Raw genomic sequence first — 19,456 nt, 5'->3', positions numbered from 1 at the left:
AAGTTCAGGTATAAATTTTTTCAAAACAATGAAAAGTGTTCAGCATCATGGCGGCATGGCAGATCCATCAGGAACAGTCGTTCAACTTCACAAATGAAAATATCCAAAATCCATTGAAAAACAAAATCCAAAATATGTATAAATCAATATTTACGACCGTTTAGGGTCCCCACCATATTACAGACAACTGGAATAACTCTGGTAGCATGGATGGAGGGGATTATATATGGACACATAAAAACACATCAGCTTTCATTTCTAAATTTTAATCAGACAAAAAATGACGTCACACACAAAACTTGATGCAGGCAAAAGGGGAACAACTCTCTCTTACACACAGAAACATACTCCGACCATACATACTGATATATAACAGGGGGGCTAGGATGAAATTTGAAAAAAATAGGCAGGACAGGAGTTTTGAGTAAAAAAAAGAAGGCAGGATGACAATTAATGTAAAAAAAGAAAAGCAGGACCGGATAGAGTGAAAAATAAAAAGGCAGGAGAGAGATAACAACTAAAAAAAAAATGCAGGACAAAATTTTTCATCCTAGCCCTTCAAATACTATTAATACATGCAATGTATTAGCTTGAAATGGTATAGGTATCTTTAAAGTCATTTTTTTGTAGAAAATTGTCAACTTTTTTAACTCAATAATTTTAGGATTTCACATGTGCATGGTGCTATATCCTTCAGCCATAAAATTTTTGGTTAAATAGTAAAAAGTTTGGTATACAAAGAATATTTCACGTGCGAAATCATGAATTATAAAAATTGCTAAAATGATATTTGAGCCTGTGTGAAGGTAAATTTAGCATACCTGCCAACTTTTGAAAATGCCAATGGGGGATTTACGTGCAAGATGGTTTTTACAATTTTACAAAACCTTCAAGGGGGCCTTCAAATATATATTAATGTTGTTTTCTGGCTCTTTGTGCTTTAACAAGCTCATAGTCATTGTAATATTAAAGATTTTCTTTAAAATTGTGGACAAAACTGCTCTTACAAAATTTCCATATGAGAGCCTCCATGGGGGAAACCCCAGCAAATAGTGACAGTTGGCAGGTATGGGTAAGAATAGATACATGTAAAAAGAATATTTTAATTGTTATAAACAGACTGCTACAATACATGTACTTTGTTTATATTGACATATTCACCATTTTCTTTCTCGATTTTACTTTATGTATCTAGTATTAACACATGTCCATATGTAATAACACTTCCATGGTAGTTACATATACATGTGGTTTCTAGACAGTTTACTAATAAGATTAAGCTCTGTTAATGTTAATTATATATAATATTAGTGTTTGCAATACAGATTAATGTGTAATTAGTGCATGTATATCTGATGATATTATTCCTGTTTCAGGAACATGTATGGTAGATATTGTATGTAGCTATATACAGCTTAAAACTTCCTTTAAGAAATAGGTGAGTGATAAGAACTAACATTGAGTAAAAGGATTTATACATGGACATTCATTAACTTAGTCTGCCTCAACCAAATATCAAACTTATACATAATGCTTATTACCATAAAACACAGACCAAGTTTTATTTGGGTGGTGTCCATTTCACCTTTCTAGAGTTACATGTAACGGTATGATCTTTACAAATGGAAAAATTGATGAATTTTTCATTTCAGTTCTCTAACTTTAATTTGCCTCAACCAAATGTTAAAAATCTCATACACAACTGTCATTACCAGAAAGCACGGATCTGGTTTGAATATTAATTGGAGCAGTAACTTTTATTATTCTTGATATATGACCCTTTATAAAAAGAGGGGCTATCATCTGTCCATGGGACATATAATTTTGGTTTAACATGGTGTTTGTTTTATAGATTGCCCTATATCTTGTCTAATTGTTAATGGATAAATTTGTGAAATTTTTGCATTTGCTTGTCCTTATATATATTTGTTTTTCATGCATGATATTCAGATAAAGAAAAATCATCTTCAGACAAAAAAGGGGACAACATTGAAGTGGTATTATATATATGTGTGATTTTATAGACACTTTGTTATCAATGGTTATGTTCCTCTTCAAGTTTATGTCTATCATAATTATACTGTAAATAGACTAACTGTTTTTTGCAGTGTTATTAATTTATGATAATCAAACATGCACCCTATAGAATTCTACTGACATTAGTGTATGGTTAAGAGTGCTTGGAACAAGGACAAATATTATTTTATACATGTATATTACCAATTAATGATTTATTTCATTATTGTTTCTTCTCCCTGGGAACATTATATATATACACTTGTAAGATGTTGAAACTTACAAACCATAACTGTGAGAACTTTTTAAAGGGGTAAATTCAGTAAAAAATCTCCAATTGGCTTTAATGCTAATCTATGTATGGAATTAAATTTATACCTGATTTACCTTTTGAAATTGGAAACTCATGAAAGTACAAATATAGCCCTATCTTTTGCAACAATAAAAAAATATGGTCATGCTGCATTTGTGGGCATTCACATGGCCTTGTTTACAAACAATGTAGATTCACACTGAATTCCTATACTGACCCCCATTGCTTTTTAACCCTATAGTAAAAAAATTTAGTACATTCAGCATTTATTTTTTATTTTTCAACTCTAGTTTTGATCCATCTGTCAAAAAATATTTATTACAAACATTATCTACCAATCAGAAGAGCATATATATGACTTCAATGTTATACAGAAAGCTGTAAGTACTATTTACCAGGGTTCTCTTCCTATAAGAATTTAAGTTCATAATATTGCAGCCCATTGATAAGATTGATCTTTGACAATTAGAAAAAGTTGAGTAGTTTTCCATTGTAAGACCTATTGAAAGGCAGACAACATTAAACTGATTTTAAAAGTATAAAAATGTAGTTCATTTACTACTTATTTGCTCTTAATAAATTTTATAATTTTGCACCACAAAAGTCATCAGGTAAAAGGCACATATAAGATAGGTAGTTTATATATTTATTCATAAGAGTTTATCAACTAAAAGATAACACTGTAATGTGATTTGTTTGATCTGCATATAAATAGAATGATGTCTGTCTGAGTATATGCAGATATTTAACACTTATAACCAATGTTGAATGTACATATAAGGAATGTCTTAGTACATGCAGATTTACTCCTATAAAGTTTTGATTTTATAGACACAGTTGACCATGGAAAGGAGGAGTAAACTATCTTTTAGTTCTGATGTGGAACAGAAGCAGGCTCTCAAAAGTGATGCTGAGAATGGTCTGACGAGGACAGTCAGTAAGGAGTTCACTCCCCCTGATGGTGGATGGGGATGGGTGGTGTGTTTTACATCCATGTTGTGTAACGGAACAGTGTTTAGTATTATGAATACGTTTGGTATATTGTATACTTTCCTCCTGGATGAGTATGCTGCTGGAGATTCAGAGATATCATTAAAAGCTTGTAAGTAGGAACAAAAAGGAAAACTTGTAACTGTGTCATATAAAAAAGAAGATGTGGTATGATTGCCAATGAGACAACTATCCACAAAGACCAAAATGACACAGACATTAACAACTATAGGTCACTGTACCACCTTCAACAATGAGCAAAGCCCATACCGTATAGTCAGCTATGAAAGGCCCTAATAAGACGATGTAAAACATTTCAAATGAGAAAACAAATGGCCTTATTTATGTAAAAAAATTAACGAAAAACAAAAATGTAACACATAAACAAACGACAACCACTGGCTCCTGACTTGGGACAGTTTGCTTAAATAATTGGAACAAATTTATTGCTGAGTCAACTGTGCAAGTGCTGTATATCCAGTCAAGGTCAATAAAACCTTCATTGTTCTAAATTTATGTCTGATGTATGTTGTGGTCTGATGCTGAAGAATACTATTATCTTGAATCATATTGGTCAAATTAGTGTAGCTATCAGGAATTAAGTATTGATTTCAGTTATCGTGTTTTATATGTTCATTTTTGCAATGTTTAAAGTTCTGTATGTCAGTCTGCACTGTTAACCATGCATTAGTCCAATGCCCTAGACAAATAAATAGATCGCTAAATAAAAAGTTTTTGCAAAACCCTGTTTTGGACAAATATAAGAAAAATGTAGGAATATTTGTCTTTGGACTAGTAGAAATTATAAAAGATTTTGGTTCAGACTGGTATGGAGACACATAGTTGAGACCATTTCTCATTTACAGTGAAAAAGTCATTTAAAAGTATAATTGATATTTAAAGTGAAGTGAGGTCACCAAAAATTTCCACTTAACACATATCCATAAAGATATGACCATATAAGGTTAAATTTTACCAACCAGTATTATCTGATAGTGTATAATCATTTGTCCATCTGTTAAGTCATTTAATGTCATATGTATTTACATATATAAATAAACCTGAAGAAGCTATATAATCTATATACATAGTGTCAAAATTAGATTTCAATTTTGATAGTAAACATATTTAACTATCATATGTTTATTTAAATGATTAGATATCTGGTCATTTGAAATAGATACTGGTATTTGGATTTGTAGGTTACTATAATATTCAACAAGTGTGATTGGTCAATTAGCTCACTTGAATTATACTATTTGGGTATAACTATTCTCTCACATGGACATAGGCCATTTGTGCTGATGCAGCATTAAATCAATATGAATGAATTATTATCATTTAATCATGTATTATTGAGGTTGAAACATAGAAGTGAATACTACTTTACATATTATTTATATACATGATTGTTTTCCTGAAAGAAAAAAAGAAAAGAAAAGCAAATGAATGAAAATAATATATAAAACAATAAAATACAAAAAATTAACGAATTAAAAAGTAGTTTACTCATGACAGTGTTTTCACCAGATATTTGAAACAACATTGACTTGTACAAATATTCTTTGATAATTATTAGCATATTATGTAAATGAAATTGTTAGTTAAAATTTAAAAAACCCAGATACAAGTAAGAACTAGTAGCATATTCGTTGCTTCTTCATACAAATCGTAAGACTTTTAAGTTGAGAGAGAAAACCAATTAGGATGTCCAGGAAATTTTACTAAGAAAAGCCATATATAATAGAATCATAAAAAACTGCATACATAGTAAATTTTCCTGTATACATGTTCATATTGTGAACATGCTGCATTAGTACCAGTATTATTTGCATTTTAAATATGTAACTCATGTGAGTCATGAAGATGTTTATAAATTGTAAAGAATGAGATATTAATGTAATTTGCTAATTGTTGTTCCTTTTGTTTGCAGCATTTGTTGGTTCTGTATCGACTGGTCTCACCTTCCTTATGAGTATTGTATCCAGTATTCTCAGTGACCGAGTCGGAATCAGGCCAACTGCATTTGTGGGAACTTTATTTGGCCTTGTTGGATTGATATCAAGTGCGTTTGTTACAGAATTAGAATTACTTTATTTAACATTTGGTGTATTCCTAGGGATAGGAGCAGGACTAATTTATTCACCATCACTAACAATCCTTGGTCATTATTTTGACAAGCACATGGGACTCGTTAATGGGATTGTAGCGTTTGGAAGCTCATTGTTCTCCATTATTTTATCAATTGCGCTGCCATATTTACTAAAAGGCATACAAGTAAAATATACCTTCATTGTGTTAGCTGGTATGTATTTGATTCTGGTATTCTGTACATTGACGTGGAAGCCATTGATACCAAAACAGTCTAACCTGGCTGCTCTGACACTTTCTAAAGAGAGTGTAGTTGAACATGTCAATGATTGTTGTGCCTTTGCGAAAACATTTCTGAACACAAAGATATTTAAGAACAAGGCTTATGTGATTTGGGCAGTATCGCTAGGATTATCTCTGTTTGGTTACTTTGTCCCATTCGTTCACTTGGTAAGTATAATGTAAATATAAAAAAGAAGATGTGGTAAAATTGCCAATGAAAGAACTCTCCACAATAGACCAAAATGACACAGAAATTAACAACTAGAGTTCATGGTATGGCCTTCAACAATGAGCAAAGCCCATACCACTATTCAGCTTTAAAAGGCCAAGATGACAATGTAAAACAATTCAAACGAGAAAACTACTCCCCTAATTTATGCACAAAATATGAAGAAAAAAAATATGTAACACATCAACAAACAACAACCCCTGAATGCCATCTCCTGACTTGGAACAGACACATACATACAGAATGTGGCAGATTATAAAATTGAGAATGGAAATGGGGAATGTGTCAAAGAGACAACAACCCAACCAAATAAAAAAACAACAGCAGAAGGTCACCAACAGGTCTTCAATGTAGCGAGAAATTCCCGCACCCGGAGGCGTCCTTCAGCTGGCCCCTAAACAAATATAAAGCTTATGAAAATAATGGTATTAATTATTTTTGGAGTGTTAAAAATTCTTTAGAGGTTTTAGATAAAATACATGCTTTCAATGGTCCTTACAATTCTGTTGACAGTTATGATTTTTCTACTCTGTACACTACACTTCCACACAATTTTATAAAGAAAAAGTTTTTGTATTTGATAAAATGGTCTTTCGAAAAATCTCATTGTAATTTTATTTGCTGTAACTCGTTTAAGTCCTTTTACTGTAACGAAAAAGGAAAGTATGCTAGATACACTTACTGGAAATGTGAGGATATGATTGAAGCTTTAAACTTTCTGCTTGATAACATTTATGTACGTTTCGGCGATAAAGTGTATCGTCAGGTAGTAGGTATTCCTATGGGCACCAACTGTGCCCCTTTAATAGCAGATTTATTTCTATATTGCTATGAATCTCAGTTTATGACTAAACTCAGTAAAGACCCATCATTGTTACATAAACAGCAGCAGTTGTCCTTTTCTAGATTTAGACATTTCAATTTCAAACGGGAAACTTCACACTAAAATTTACGACAAAAGAGACGATTTTTCATTTCCTATTGTTAACTTTCCTTTTTTAGACGGCGATGTGCCTTTGGCTCCATCATACAGTGTTTATATATCGCAACTCGTTCGGTTTGCCCGTGTTTGTTCTGATGTCATAGATTTTAACAAACGTAATCAATGCATCACTGGTAAATTGTTGTGTCAGGGATTTCGATACCATAAATTACTTAAAACTTTTACTAAATTCTTTCATAGATACAAAGATTTGATTAGTAAATTTGGCTATACCTGTAGAAAGCTTATTAAAAATGATATTTCACATCCTAAATTTTTTGGTAATATATTGTACTTAAAGCGAGGAAATCACTATGTGATCCTTGTAAACTTATCGAACCTTTAAACAAACTTATAAGTAAGGGTTATCGTACCAATATTGTAATTAGATCTCTGAACATCGTTCACATTGGCACTAATATTGATTTTGTCATTAGCAAATTAAAACATAACTAAATTTCATTATCTTTTGAGGCGAGATGTATAGAGACACAGACACGTTTACTATTATTTCTATAGAAGTCGCTCTTCACTATACTACTACCTGTCGATACATTTATTTTTGGCATTGCATTAGTCATGTCTTCTTTGACTATTAATGACGTTAAAATACTTAATCCCTGTGATGTGTTTTAGTTGATTTTAGTCTCTGATGCATGATTTTTTACTATTAATTGGTTTTGGCTTTTAACTAGCTGTCAGTAACTGCGAGTACTCTCAAATCGTATTTTCTTGTTAATTCGACCTGTTGATACTGTTTATAATGCTTTTTTGTTATTTTTTATTTTTATGGATCTTGTCTATACACCAGCTTTGATTAATTGTAATATCTTCAATTTTTCACTTATTCTTACAACATTTGTATAAACTTCAAGATTATAAAAAAACATTTTTTTTCTAAAGTGAACATTGATTGGTTAAATATTTCTCAGTGTGTTTGAATTTGTTTGTTAGCTTTTTGGTCATGAATGTTTGTCTCTAATATTTAATTAACTGTGCATTTGTATTCAGATATCGCAGATCAAATTTATTCGTTCATTGTGTAATCATACGTTTTTTGATTGAGTTAAGTCTGCCAATTGATATTTTATCGTATGTTTTTCTATGTTGTGATGTTATGCTATTGTTTCAGAAAAAGGGAGAAGGTTTGGATCCATTAAAACGTTTAATCCCGCTGCAAATGTTTGCACCTGTCCTAAGTCAGGAATCTGATGTACAGTAGTTGTCGTTTGTTTATGTAATATATACATGTTTCTCGTTTCTCGTTTTGTTTATATAGATTAGACCGTTGGTTTTCCCGTTTGAATGGTTTTACACTAGTAATTTTGGGGCTACTTTATAGCTTGTTGTTCGGTGTGAGCCAAAGCTCCGTGTTGAAGGCCGTACTTTAACCTATAATGGTTTGATTTTTAAATTGTTATTTGGATGGAGAGTTGTCTCATTGGCACTCACACCACATCTTCCTATATCTATATACTAGTTCAGTGATAATGAACGCCATACTAATATCCAAATTGTACACAAGAAACTAAAATTTAAATAATACAAGACTAACAAAGACCAGAGGCTCCTGACTTGGGACAGGCGCAAAAATGCGGCGGGGTTAAACATCTCACAAACATGTTTAACCCTGCCGCATTTTTGCGCCTGTCCCAAGTCAGGAGCCTCTGGCTTTTGTTAGTCTTGTATTATTTAAATTTTAGTTTCTTGTGTATATATACATGTTAGCGGGATCCCAACCCTCCCCCGAACCTGGGACAGTGGTGAAACATAACAACATCAGAACAAACTATAAAAATCATTTGTACCAGTATCATGACTATTATAATCAATTGTTTAATAGATAGATCTATTTACATGATTTAAGAAAATACGGTATGAGTGCCAACGAGACAACTCTCCATTCTATCACAATTTGTTAAAGTAAACCATTATAGGTCCAAGTAAGGCCTTCAGCATGGTGCTGTGGCTCACACTGAACAACAAGCTGTAAAGGACCCCAAAAATGACTACCGGTAGTGTAAAACTTTTCCAAACAAGAAAACCAACAGTCAAATCTATATATAAACCTAGATATGAGAAAAAACTTATACATAAACATTTATTTAAAATCTGAAATCATGCATTTTTTTTTGTTATACACTTAAAGAATGATAAACTCTTACATTTTGTCTTAAGAGCAGAAAGAAATTTCAAGGAGATGAATTTTATTTTAAAAGTAACACTAAAGGATTTTGAAGTACAGACCCAAGATGTACATGATGTACATGCACTTAGTTATGACATGTGCCATATATATTTCACAAGAAGGATTTAATATATTTTGGTAACACTGACATACATGTATTTATCATATTTTAAAGACCATACTGAATCATCATGTTGTACATGTGGACCACTTATCGTACATGACATTATTGCACTACCTGGCGTACCTTCCACACTAGTAACCTACATTTAGATGTTAATATTAGCTGTTTAACAAATGTATTACTCTCTTAAAAGTTCACTGACCATTATAATGAATAGAGACTTTAAATTTCCAGATTAGATAAAAAATATTCTACCTTTGTCTATATTGATGACCCAAAATTTTATCATGTTTATAAGAGATATATTATCTGGTGTAAATTGTAAATGGCTTACTTTTGAACCATTTTTAGAAAAGTTCAAATGTAAATAATAAAGAAAGACCTGTTATAGTAGGATTTCAGCACTATAAGCATTGTGAAATAATCACTTTTATGAGAAAGATGATTTAGAATTAAAAATTAATTACTGAAATTCTATCTAACCATAATACATACATGTACGTTTATGTATGCCAATGGCCTTGAACGATCACATAATCATGTAATGCCAGACGGTTACTTTTTATCTAAGTAATACCATCATACATTAACATATCAAGTTCTAAAATGGCATTCACTATCCAACATATTTTGATAATGAAATTTGAGAAGCTAATCAATTGGGTAAAAATGCTTTTTTCTTTTGTAATAGAAAAAAAATGATATCCTTGTCAAGTGAAAATCTGTCTAAACCAAAACCATGAAAAAAATACCTAACACTATAGGGAGATAACTCTGTAAAGTCAGCTAAATGTTTTAATTACATTGTGTTTTAAAAGGAATATTAAGCTTCTCAATAATCAAAATTGGTGTTTGTCAAATTGCTATATAACAAGTGTAATTTTTCTTACAAAACGGTTGGTTCAAAATTTTTAAACTTTTATTTTTTTGTTAAAGTATCAAAGTAAATACTTTGATAAAACTTTATGAAAATTAAACAAGCCAAATTGATTTTAGTGAAAGTGTTGGGTACCACCTTAACAACAAATTAAATCGAGCTTTTTTGTGAGCATGCTATATTGTATGATAGGTTTTCATATCCATTGCTCATCAACTATTTATATGCAAAATACTATCATCTTCTTTGCCATATATATTGTATCAAGCTGCATGTCAGGATTCTAAACCATGCCTACATCCAACACTTAATGTGTATAGGGGTGGTATTATCATTAGTGAACATTAACTCACAGTACATCTTGACATTGAGAACATGGAGAATGGATATGGGAATGCATGTGTTAAAGAGACAATAACCCAACCGAAGGGCAGAAAACAGCTCAAGACCACCAATGTCCTTCAACACAAGCAGGCAGGCCTAGCCTTCAGGTTGTTTATTTTTAGAAATATGGGCTTAACATAACAATGTGTTATTTTCATTGCAGGTTAAACATACCAAAGATGTATTTCCAGGTGAAAATGGAGCCTTCTTGATCACATGTACTCAGATAACATCAGCCATTGGTCGCCTTGTATTTGGCAAGGTAGCAGACTTGAAGTTTGTAAATCGTGTTACAATGCAGCAGGTAGCGTTCTTGGTGATGGGTGTGACTACAGCATGTATCCCTTTCTCCTCCAGCTTTGGTGGTCTAATAGCTATCAGTCTGGTCCTAGGCTTGAGTGATGGAGTATTTGTATGTTTGATTGGTCCGATAGCCTTTGATATTGTTGGACAGTATCAAGCATCACAAGCTATAGGATTTCTGCTGGGAATATTTGCTATACCTTTTACGATTGGACCTCCAGTAGCAGGTAATTAAGAGTAGAGTTTATGGTGTTAGACCAAAACAAGTTATATAAAATTAAGAATGGATTAATGGGGAATATATTCAAAGAGACAACAACCCAACTATAAAAGAGCAGACATCAATTGGTTTAATGTCGGTAAGTTCATGATTTCCTTTTTCAGGACCTCAATGTAAAATTTACATCAACCAACAGACCAATAATGATATTAGCTAATGACTATTAGGAAATGGAAAGCTTTTCCCAAAATAGTTTATTTAAATTCTATAACCAGATAACAATTAAAAATCTTACAGAAAGTCTAATAATCAGCTCTATTTGGCAAATTTTGTTATAATATTTGATATCAATGTTTGGCCTGTACATACTACCTAATGAAAATTTCTGGATCAGCACTCACTATAAGGTATATAAAATTATTTAAGACTTACATGTCTGTATGACAGAGTTCATTTTCATGGTTTGTTGGTCAAAATAGTTTCAGAATTTAATGTAAAATTGAGAATGGTAATTGGGAATGTGTCAAAGAGACTACAACCTAACCTAAGAGCAGGAAACCACGGAAGGCCACCAATGGGTCTTCAACACACTGAAGTAAATTCACGCACCTAGAGGCAAGCTTCAGCTGGCCTGTAAACAAACATCTAAACTAGTTCAGGGAAAACTCTGAAACATATAAAGAACTAAAATTACTAAACATACAAGACTAAATAAGGCCAGAGGCTCCTTACTTGGGACAGGGGATAAAATGCAGTGGGTAAACAAGTTTTGTGAAATCTCAATCTTCCCCTATACTTCTAGTAAATTTAGAATAAACAAGCACACAGGTTTCAAGGTCTGTTTCTTAGATACTTTAGATAAAAGGTCAACTATATTAAGGAGATACTATAATTATAAGTTGAAAATGTCTGCCTAAAATCACCTCCAATACCCGGTGCAATATCAACTTTACATTACAATATTTGGCAGGTGCTCTATATGACAGTATGGGTAGTTATAAAGTTGCGTTCCATGCAGCAGGTGCCCCTCCTATACTTGGTGCTATATTGATGTTCCTTATTCCTAAGGTCAAGCAGGTAAGTCAATTTACCTTTAATTATATATTTATATATTTGTGCTAACTATTGTACATTCAAAGCAGGGTTTTCATATGGCCAATTAAGAAGGATAAAAGAAAAAATTAAACAAGATTTTTGGAAAAATTTCCCAATTAGAGTTATGAAGTACTTTTAAACTGTAATCAATGCATCATGAATTATTTATACATATTTGTTAATGTTGATGGGTTAATGGCTGAATTCTGCACATAACTTCATGTTTGCAGAAAGTTTACTTGTGATTGTACATGTACAGCTGCACAAACTTCCAAACTTATTTTCAAAAATAACTAAAACTATATTTAAAGAAATACTTTTGAATAATTTTATGGCCAGTGACATTTGTTTGATTTAATATATATTAATAAGATAAGATTTTGTGTGAAGAAAATATAATTCAGAACAATAACCTTTTTTATCTACATTGAAATGAATAACTTTTATTGATGAAAGACATATTCAATGAAGACTTGATAAGATGAAAGTACATGATGTCAGAGAAAATGGAAAGGATATTGTAAAATGCTTCAGTCTACCTTACCCCTTTTGGAATCCAGATTTTGAAACAAGATTTTGAATTGGTCGGCCAAAGAATTACCTATCAAGCCCTATTAATCTATTATGGAAAATTTTCCCTATCAACCTTGACAGTTGCTTCTTAATAACATTTAGTCACAACATTTTCCTTAAATAACCTTGATATAAGAAATTGACTAAATTCCTGAAAACAAACATTAAATATATAGCTATTTTCCAGGTTGACGATTCGGTAGGTAAACATAACATCCAAGAGAATTATTTTGTGTATTTTCCTCATCACAATTGTAAACAGCTTGATTATCACACATAAATTGAATCCGATTTATTCTGTGTTTTCTTTCTATCTCAATCTTTCCTCCATTAAAAACAATTTCTGAAACTTGATGATGATACTAGAAGCTTGTAGGTGTGACAAGTCCGGTTTAGGTAAACTGCAGGGATAAAAATAGTTTTTTTGGGCTTATATATACATTGTAGTTATAGGTTGATTATCATTTGCAAAGTAACCATAACTGAAATTAAGCTCTATAAAGGTTTGAACCCTGAAATTAAGAAACAAAAAGTTTGAATATTAAGAAACATTGGTGTACTTTTTTGAAATTTAGGTTATACTGATCAATGGAGGAGAAGGATACAGTTCCTGTCAGAATACATTTAATTCATACTACATGTATTACAGTGTATTCTTGGACACTTCATTCACTATGTGAACTATAGGAAAAATTCTTCAAAAGTTTACATTTACAATTCTGGTCTTTATAAGTACATGCATACGAAAAATGCTAGCTTATGTACATGTCAAAAGATGGAATTGATTCAATTAATCCTGAGAATCTATTTGTTTCTCTACATTTTGTCATCCATACTTCTGCATACTCTCTTACAACACAGAACTAGTAAATGCTTTAAAAAAAAGATTGGTACATTAAGCTAGAACAAGTTACATGTATGCTGCAAGATATTTTATATCTCCATCACCCTAAATTTTGCTATAATCTGCTTACAACAGCTGCTGCAAAAATCATTGTTTTATAGGAGAAATTATGCATTTATTCCTAGTATAATAAGTTACAGTTTATAATGCTATCCAATTATAACAATTATAACACTTATTTTTATATTGCACAAGGTCGTGTTTTTCAGACTACTTCATGGTTAATTCATATGTTTAAATTGGGCTTTCATATATAAAACAGAAGATGTGGTATGATTGCCAATGAGACAACTCCCCACAACAGACCAAAAGATACAAATTAACAACTATAGATCACTTTACGGCCTTCATCATTGAGCAAAGCCCATACCACATAGTCAGCTATAAAAGGCCCCAAAATGACTTTTAAATATAAAAAAGAAGATGTGGTATGATTGCCAATGAGACAACTCTCCACAAGAGAGGAAATGACACAGAAATTAACAGAAATTAACAACTATAGGTCATCATTCTGTGAGCCAGCTTTCTGTGATTGTGTGTTTGTGCAAATCTGATGAGTCAATCATTTTCACACTGATTCTAGCAGCTTGTCATAAAGCTGTGCTGCTACAGAACAAAATGCAGAATGCTAAAGGGGGAGCCAAATTAGCTGTAAATTGAATCTGTATTCCAATGAAGCAATAGAAGATAAAAAGTTTTAAAAGATTCAATTTACAGAGGTTTTATTTTCCATTCCTTTATCAGTAATCTTGCATGAATTTGATTTTATCTCCTCTATTGAAATCCAAAGATGTGTTTACCTTAATATGACAAAAAATCTCTCTAAGAGTCCACATTGTAAAATAAAATGTGATAAAAATTCTGGAATGTTTTTTTGAAATGGAGTGTTTACAGAATGCATGCAGTGAGTGGTGATTTTGCCATGTGATTATGGACTTTCCGAATTGATTTTCCTCTATGTTCAGTATTTTTGTGATTTTACTTTTTCCTGTATCTTTGTCTCTCATCTACTTTATTTAATTTTGGAAGATAAAAAAATTATGAACAAACAAACCACACAGTTAAGAGCATACGATACAGTTACAGGGGTGGTAATGACGTTGCTAACGTAAAATGTTATTTTCGCGACGTCAAACTGTGACATATCGGGAAAAGATGCATTTTTCGACTGATTTTTATCATTCAAACTGATTTAATTTGAAAACGAGTTCATGGACCCCTATTTTTCAAAACAGCAATCTGTTTCATTTTGCAGGGAGATTATGTGAACCAAATTTTATAAAACTGTAAATAGAGATTTTTTTTTAAATTTGATAAACATGCAGCAAAAAATTACGTATTTTCCTCAATTCATGAACATTTGATAAATATGAGTTATTTCTGATTTTAAAAATGCATAATATTTTATGATACTTATAAAATACAGAAATTACCAATTATTTAACAAAAAAATTTGTGTTTATCTTTTATAACAAATAAGTTATGTCTTTCTTTCGAAAAAGAAATTACGGCCACAAATCTGAATTTTGAACAAATATACAAAATTTCGACCTCATTTTACTCAAAAAGTAGCACATGAAGGTATATTTTTTATTACATATTTGATTTAATCAGGTAAAAAATAGTCTATATGCCAATTTTCACGAACTTGTTAATACAGGATCAAAACTGTATCGTATGCCCTTAAGTGCAAAAATTTCTTATCTTGAAAGAAATACTGTAAATTCAGAAATTATTGCATGCATTTATTATTACGATTTTGTCATTTTAGACCAAAATGTGATTTAAATTTTGCGAAATTCAGAAAAATAAAATTGAGAATGGAAATGGGGAATGTATCAAAGAGACAACAACCCGACCATAGAAAAAACAAAAGGGGAAGGTCACAAACAGGTCTTCAATGTAACGAGAAATTCCCGCACCTGGAGGTGTCCTTCAGCTGGTCCCTAAACAAATATATACTAGTTCAGTGATAATGAACGCCATACTAATTTCCAAATTGTACACAAGAAACTAAAATTCAAATAATACAAGACTAACAAAGGCTAGAGGCTCCTGGGACAGGCGCAAAAATGTGGCGGGGTTAAACATATTTATGAGATCTCAACCCCCCCTATACCTCTAACCAATGTAGAAAAGTAAACGCATAACAATACGTACATTTAAAATTCAATTCAAGAGAAGTCCGAGTCTGATGTCAGAAGATAAAGTCTGTTTGATTCATTTAAAAAATTTCAAAATGCAAGTTTTAATTTATTCAATTATAACCTTGTTGCATTTTTCGCAATAATGAATATGCTGTAATAATTTCTGAATCGACAGTACTTGATAGATAGAAAGATACAAAAAAAATATTATTTATAAACTTCATGCTGTTGGTATTCTAATGGCAAAATGTACCCCATGAATTCAGAAAAGATTAAGTTAAAACATTTATATGAAAACAACTTATTGTATAGTTATGTAGGTATTATTTAAATGATCATTTGGCTGCTTTGATATGAACCATGTAAGATAGTTATAATTATTTTAATTTTCTAACAGATTGTAATATGCAGAGTACATATATTCACTGAAATGCTGTAAAAACTATGTTTTCTTATACTTAAATGAATATAGGATATATACACCAATGAGATGGCAACCACAAAAATGAAAAAAAAACACCATAAAATAAGTTTATTGATTAATCAGTGAAAATGGTTTTATATATTTTTCTCTGTTGAATAATGTTATTTGATTTCAATTGTTTTCAGCACTACCCAGCAGCTACAGAGGCAGAGACTTTTGCATCCATCTCTCTGTTAGATATTAACCATGTCAGTAGTCAACACTTCAGAGGTATAATAGATTAATTAGTAATAAATCTTGAAGAAATTAAAATGACACAGCAATATTAATTAACATGTTTCCAATATATAAACATCTAGAGGTTTCTAAAGTCTTCAGCAATGGACAGTGCTTAAACCATTCTGTTAGCTAAGAAGAAACAGAAATTAATTCAATAGGGAGAGTGCTGTTATTACAACAAATTTTGAATATGCAAATCTAAGAAGGAAAAATATTCTACAGACCAGTCAAAAAAAATAATGTATTCAAAAGCTGGTAAGTGGTATAAACAGATGCAAACAAATCATAATATATATATGCAATGGTCAAATGGTTAAAAATAAAATGTTAGTAGATAGACTCATCATAGATATCAGGATTATAATAGAAAAAAATTACATGAATAGATAGATGTGTGTTTCATCTACAAAAGACTCATCTGTGATGTTTGAAGTAAAAGAGTTGAAAAGACAAAAAAAAGTATGAATTAGAAAGCACTGAGAACCCAATATTTCTAAAGGTTTTGCAGCTTTGGTTATCTATCATTGAAGTAGAAATCCTTAGTTTTTGAGAAATTCAAAGTTTTGTAGAAAGCAAATGTGTTACCGGTATAATTATGATTTTCTTGAGTCATTATTCATTATTTGTTGCCATAAGTTATTTTCATTCATTTAAATGCTAAGAAACCAGTTCCTACGATTTGTAAATACAAAAATTGGTTCTTAAAATAGGGCTTATTCTGGTTCAGTTCATGTCTATTTGTAATAAACATGCAAAGATGATGTTTTGTTCAAAATGCCATCCTGTGTATGTGTTAAAAAATGGTTATATGTAATACACTAGAAATGTTTGTTATTCAGATCAGATAGATAAATATAAAAAGACCTCTGGTGGTGGACCTGCAGAAACTGAACTGGAGCTGGTACATGCCAGTCAGTTATGGGGTGATGAGAAATCTATAGGACAATCAGGAAACATTGATAGGTCTCTGTCAATAGATAACAACGAAAATCAAAACGCAGAGGAAGAAAGTTACACACTAGAAAATCAAGAAAAAACAGAAGACATTGAGCAGCTCTTAGAAAAAGACACAAAAGTTGTGGAGGAGTGCTCTGAAAGTAACATTGAAGCAGAAATAAAGAACAGAAATGAAAACACTGACGAATCTGAAGAAAAACAAAAATTATTATCAAACGTTTCTCAAACAGAAGGTGAAACAACAGATGACAATTTATCTAAGGATATCTTAAAAAGTGTAGGAATTTCAGAAGCATAGAAAAATATTGATTCATCATTTTTGTCACTGCCTATATGTTTTTGTTGTTGGACATTCTTTTGTCCAAATATATGTTTTTGTCATTACAATCATATTGTGCAATATTTGAGTATTTTGATCACATATTGATGTAAATCAGACCATTTATCTGACAATTTTTACATTACGACAATATTTGAAATGAATTTTCTGTCTCTGATCTCTGCTATTGTTACTTAATATTGTATTTGAATCATGCTTTGGCTAAAAACTATAAAAAAATATGTGTGTTTACTGTCGCCAGTGGGGTAGCCAGGGTTGAAATGATGTGGATGCCTTTGCCGAGCAGAGCGAGCCCATTTTTTTTTAAGACTATTTTATGCAGAATATTTTTTTTCAGACATTGTTCCTGTAAGCACATTTACTCCCCTAGAATCTGACACTGATTAGATTTTTGTTTAATTTTAAAATACCGGCCAATTTATATAACTATATTTCAAACAAAATTTCAATGTTTTCTCATAATTCTCGAAATTAAATGTAAATCATTATTTATTTATTTGATGTAAAAGTTTCCCACCAATCTTATATTTGACATCTCAAAAAAGGCCCCATCACAGCAGCACTTCTATGTAAATGAACTGAAGTGATCCCCTTTCCTAGCATTTCTCAAAAAGGGCCCCATCACAGCGGCACTTCGGAATACAGGAACTGACGTGATTCTATTAACGAGTCGCAGGGGACCTCATCGAAATTCCTGGTGTCCGTCAATCTAGTCTTGTTTGCACTCTCATGTGTACAATTCTTGCTAGATTTTTATATCATCAGCATTGACAATTTCGAAAATAAGTCATAAGCTTTGACCTTTTGAAATATAAATTATAACGGAAATTCCATTGCATTTTCTCTGAAGCTTTTATTTCTCAATTAAAGATAAAAGGAAGAGGAAAAACATTATTTTTTATAAGTTATTGCCCTTGTTTTTTGGTTACATAAAATATGTGCAATACAGTGTACCTAGGAACTTTGTTCTCTTATTGAAAATAAAATTAATATGTGGACCTAGATAGAAACTGGAATTTACTGATAAGCCTGGGAATGATCACACTCTATTATAGATTGGTTTTTTTCACATAGTCTTTCATGTCACAGGAAACGATATCAGGATATGGTGATTTAGTTGTCAGTTATGTTGCTAGTCAGTTGTAGAAGCCATCGCTTGGCTAGTCTCAATTTCAGATGAAAAATGTCCGAGGATCTGTGCATCGTCCTCTGCACTTGCCGTAGCCGATGACGTAATTTTTTTACGAAAAAAAATTGAGAACACTTTTCTGAGATTTATCCATCTTGTTTTATTACATGGACTAAATTATCCTTTAAAAATACCAAGCATACTTCATCAGAAATAATTGGATGTTATCCTCATATCCTAACCCTTGTATCATACGGATACCTCCGAGTTTAACTGCTTCGAAAATATCTTTATTTATAATCATTTTTCCAGTCAAAATGATGTGGATGCTTGAGCATCTGAGCATAGATGCAAGCTACACCACTGGTCGCCTGCTTAATAAAAATAGGTTCTGTAAGTCTGCAAAAAGATATAAAAAAAAGACCTACATTGATGGACAAACCCCAAAATAAGCTCAGCTCGGTACACATTGTATTGCATTTACCTATATTTCCTGTTATTGATAATTTTTCAAAGTTGTTTTGTCAGTCAGATAATTTTTTCTTAGTTTTCACAATATTTGTTGATGTTTTTCTGCATTTATTTAGTATTTAAACAAAAAGAACTTTG

The 19,456-nt window shown here is 31.5% G+C and overlaps 1 protein-coding gene across 1 annotated transcript; it reads left to right on the top strand.

Annotated features, from left to right (window-relative positions):
* Positions 1-2,518: 2,518 nt before the first annotated feature.
* Positions 2,519-17,926, top strand: LOC134688512 (monocarboxylate transporter 10-like). Its single transcript, XM_063549287.1, has 6 exons — positions 2,519-3,431; positions 5,253-5,860; positions 10,640-11,006; positions 11,970-12,076; positions 16,328-16,412; positions 17,261-17,926. Exons 1-6 carry the CDS (start codon positions 3,173-3,175, stop codon positions 17,674-17,676), a joined length of 1,842 nt encoding a protein of 613 aa, XP_063405357.1. The 5' UTR covers positions 2,519-3,172; the 3' UTR covers positions 17,677-17,926.
* The last annotated feature ends 1,530 nt before the right edge of the window (positions 17,927-19,456 follow it).

This window comes from Mytilus trossulus, chromosome 10 (genome assembly GCF_036588685.1).
Source record: "Mytilus trossulus isolate FHL-02 chromosome 10, PNRI_Mtr1.1.1.hap1, whole genome shotgun sequence".
Classification (NCBI taxonomy): Eukaryota; Metazoa; Mollusca; class Bivalvia; order Mytilida; family Mytilidae; genus Mytilus; species Mytilus trossulus.
Note: the sequence above shows the minus strand (reverse complement) of the source record. Positions and strands in the feature narration are given on the sequence as shown.